This window comes from Chelonoidis abingdonii, chromosome 24, assembly GCF_003597395.2.
Source record: "Chelonoidis abingdonii isolate Lonesome George chromosome 24, CheloAbing_2.0, whole genome shotgun sequence".
Taxonomy (NCBI): domain Eukaryota; kingdom Metazoa; phylum Chordata; order Testudines; family Testudinidae; genus Chelonoidis; species Chelonoidis abingdonii.
In genome coordinates this window covers 1,023,782-1,026,029 of record NC_133792.1, presented here as the reverse complement: position 1 = coordinate 1,026,029, position 2,248 = coordinate 1,023,782, and the positions used below count along the sequence as shown (strand labels likewise).

The 2,248-nt window shown below is 47.6% G+C and overlaps 1 protein-coding gene across 9 annotated transcripts in view; it reads right to left on the bottom strand.

Annotated features, from left to right (window-relative positions):
• The window catches only part of PNPLA7 (patatin like domain 7, lysophospholipase), a 557,191-nt gene that overhangs the window by 300,794 nt on the left and 254,149 nt on the right, over positions 1–2,248 (bottom strand). For all 9 annotated transcript variants that reach the window (XM_075060490.1, XM_075060494.1, XM_075060495.1 and 6 more), the window contains one exon: positions 785–916. In XM_075060490.1, coding sequence (XP_074916591.1) covers positions 785–916 — 132 coding nt within the window. The remainder of the gene's footprint in view (positions 1–784; positions 917–2,248) is intronic.

Here is a 2,248-nt window from a genome sequence, read left to right as displayed (position 1 = left end):
CCCCACACCGAAACTTCCTGCGCCAACCCTGAGCCCCCTCCTTCATTCTAGCTCCTGGCCAGACCCTTCACCCCCAGCCCTGTGCTCAGTGCACTCCCACCCTCAGCTCAGTGTAGAGACAGAAAGAGAATGGGCCAGAACCAGGGAGAAGGTAGGTACCCACTACATGTGGCCAGGGCCAGGACCCCAGACCGGCAGCAGGGTGAGCGAGTCCAGCAGCTGGGATCCCGGCTGGCAGGAGCCGGTGGATGGAACCCTTGAGCGGCAGTGGGCTGAGCCGCTCAGTTCACTGTCGGTCTGGGGTCCCGGCCGCCAGCCCCGCACAGCTTGCTGCTAGTCTGGGGTTCTCGCTGCCGGACCCTTCCCACCTGGAGTCCTGGCTGCAGGCCCTGCTCAGCCCACTACCAGCCTAGGTGAACAGAATCCCAGACCAGCAGCAGGCTGAGCCGGCCAGTGGCATAAAATCAACATGTTAATTTAATTTTAAACGAAGCTTCTTAAACATTTTGAAAACCTTGTTTATTTTACAATACAAAACTAGTTTAGTTATATAATATATAGACTTGTAGAGAGAGATCTTCTAAAAAACATTGAAATGTAGTACTGGCACGCAAAACCTTAAATCAGAGTGAATAAATGAAGACTCGGCACGCTGCTTCTGAAAGGTTGCTGACCCCTGGGTAAAGCACTCTTATTTATTTATGTATTACTTTGAAACCTTTGATATCATTTGCACAGGGGTATTGGGACTTACAAAACATGGGCCATTTTGCTCACATCTCACCTGTAAACAGCTCGTCCAGCCTCCACTTCCATCCAGTCCAAGGCAAAGTCAATCTGCCTCACAAATGAGGACATCCTCTTTACAACACTGTGGGCCATACCCAGCACTACATTTGGCTGCACCCGCATTATTCTAGAAAGAAACAAACAGAAAGCTACCTAAACACTTCACTCAACAGAAACAAACACAGATGCCTTTCCCAGAGCAAACCTCAGTTGCTCCAGGTGCAACACACAGCTTCACAAGGAAAATCAGTTTAACGGGTTTTCACTTAAGAAATAGAACAAAAATACAATCTACATAACTACTGCTCCCTTGGTGCCAAGACTCCAGTTTTCTATGGTATATTATACACTTCCTCCCCCCAGTCCCTCCCTCCCTCACACACACTGAAAAGTTTAAGGAGATTCTCTCCCTGTACAGAAAGCAGCACACTACTGCATTTTACAAATCTCATCACCTTGTGTGCTTGGACGCGTCGCGTAGACAAGCCTTGAGAGTCTTACTGAGTCTGGCCAGTTGACCATGATCTTAAAAATAAAATTAAAAAGACGGAGACCTGCACCATGGATGACACAGTGCTCACTATGGGAATTTCAGTGGCTTTAAGTCGTAATTAAAGCCCATACACTCAAAACAATTGACTCTGAGAGCAATAAAGTTAGCCATCCGCAGAAGGACTAGGATAACAGCTAGTTCCATCAGACTCTGACAAAGCAGCATACCTCTACAATGTCCCCGACTTTGGAAATGGCTGCCTGGCAGCTAGAAGTGAGCCCAGGAACACAGACTTGCGAAGCAGGGTTTGAGCTAGCATGCTACAAATAACAGTCCCATGGAAAGACCTAAAAACTTAGTAGTCCTGTGCCAGGCCTACTTTCTTCCGGGGAACTGGCAAGCAGCAGTCTGCATTGGGGCTGGTCTGGTCTGCTGGGACAGCAATACAGCAATGCACAAACAATCCAGGAAGTTTTTGGAGAGTGTTGGGGACAACTTCCTAGTACAAGTGCTGGAGGAACTGACTAGGGGCCATGCGCCTCTTCACCCGCTGCTTACAAACAGGGAAAAATTGGTAGGGGAAGTAGAATTGGGTGGCAACCTAGGCATGAGTGACCATGAGATAGCTGAGTACAGGATCCTGACAAAAGAAAGGAGAGTAGCAAAATATGAACGCTGAACTTCGGAAAATCAGACTTTGATTCCATTAGAGAGCTGATGGGCAGGATCCCCTGGGAAGCTAATATGAGGGGAACAGGAATCCAGGAGAGCTGGCTGTATTTTAAAGAAGCCTTACTGAGGGCGCAGGAACAAACCATCCCAAAGTGCAGAAAGAATAGCAAATATGGCAGGTGATAAGTTTGGCTTAACAGTGAAATCTTTGGTGAGCTTAAGCTCAAAAAGGAAGTTCACAAGACGTGGAAATTTGGATAGATGACTAGGGAGGAGTATAAAAATATTGCTCAA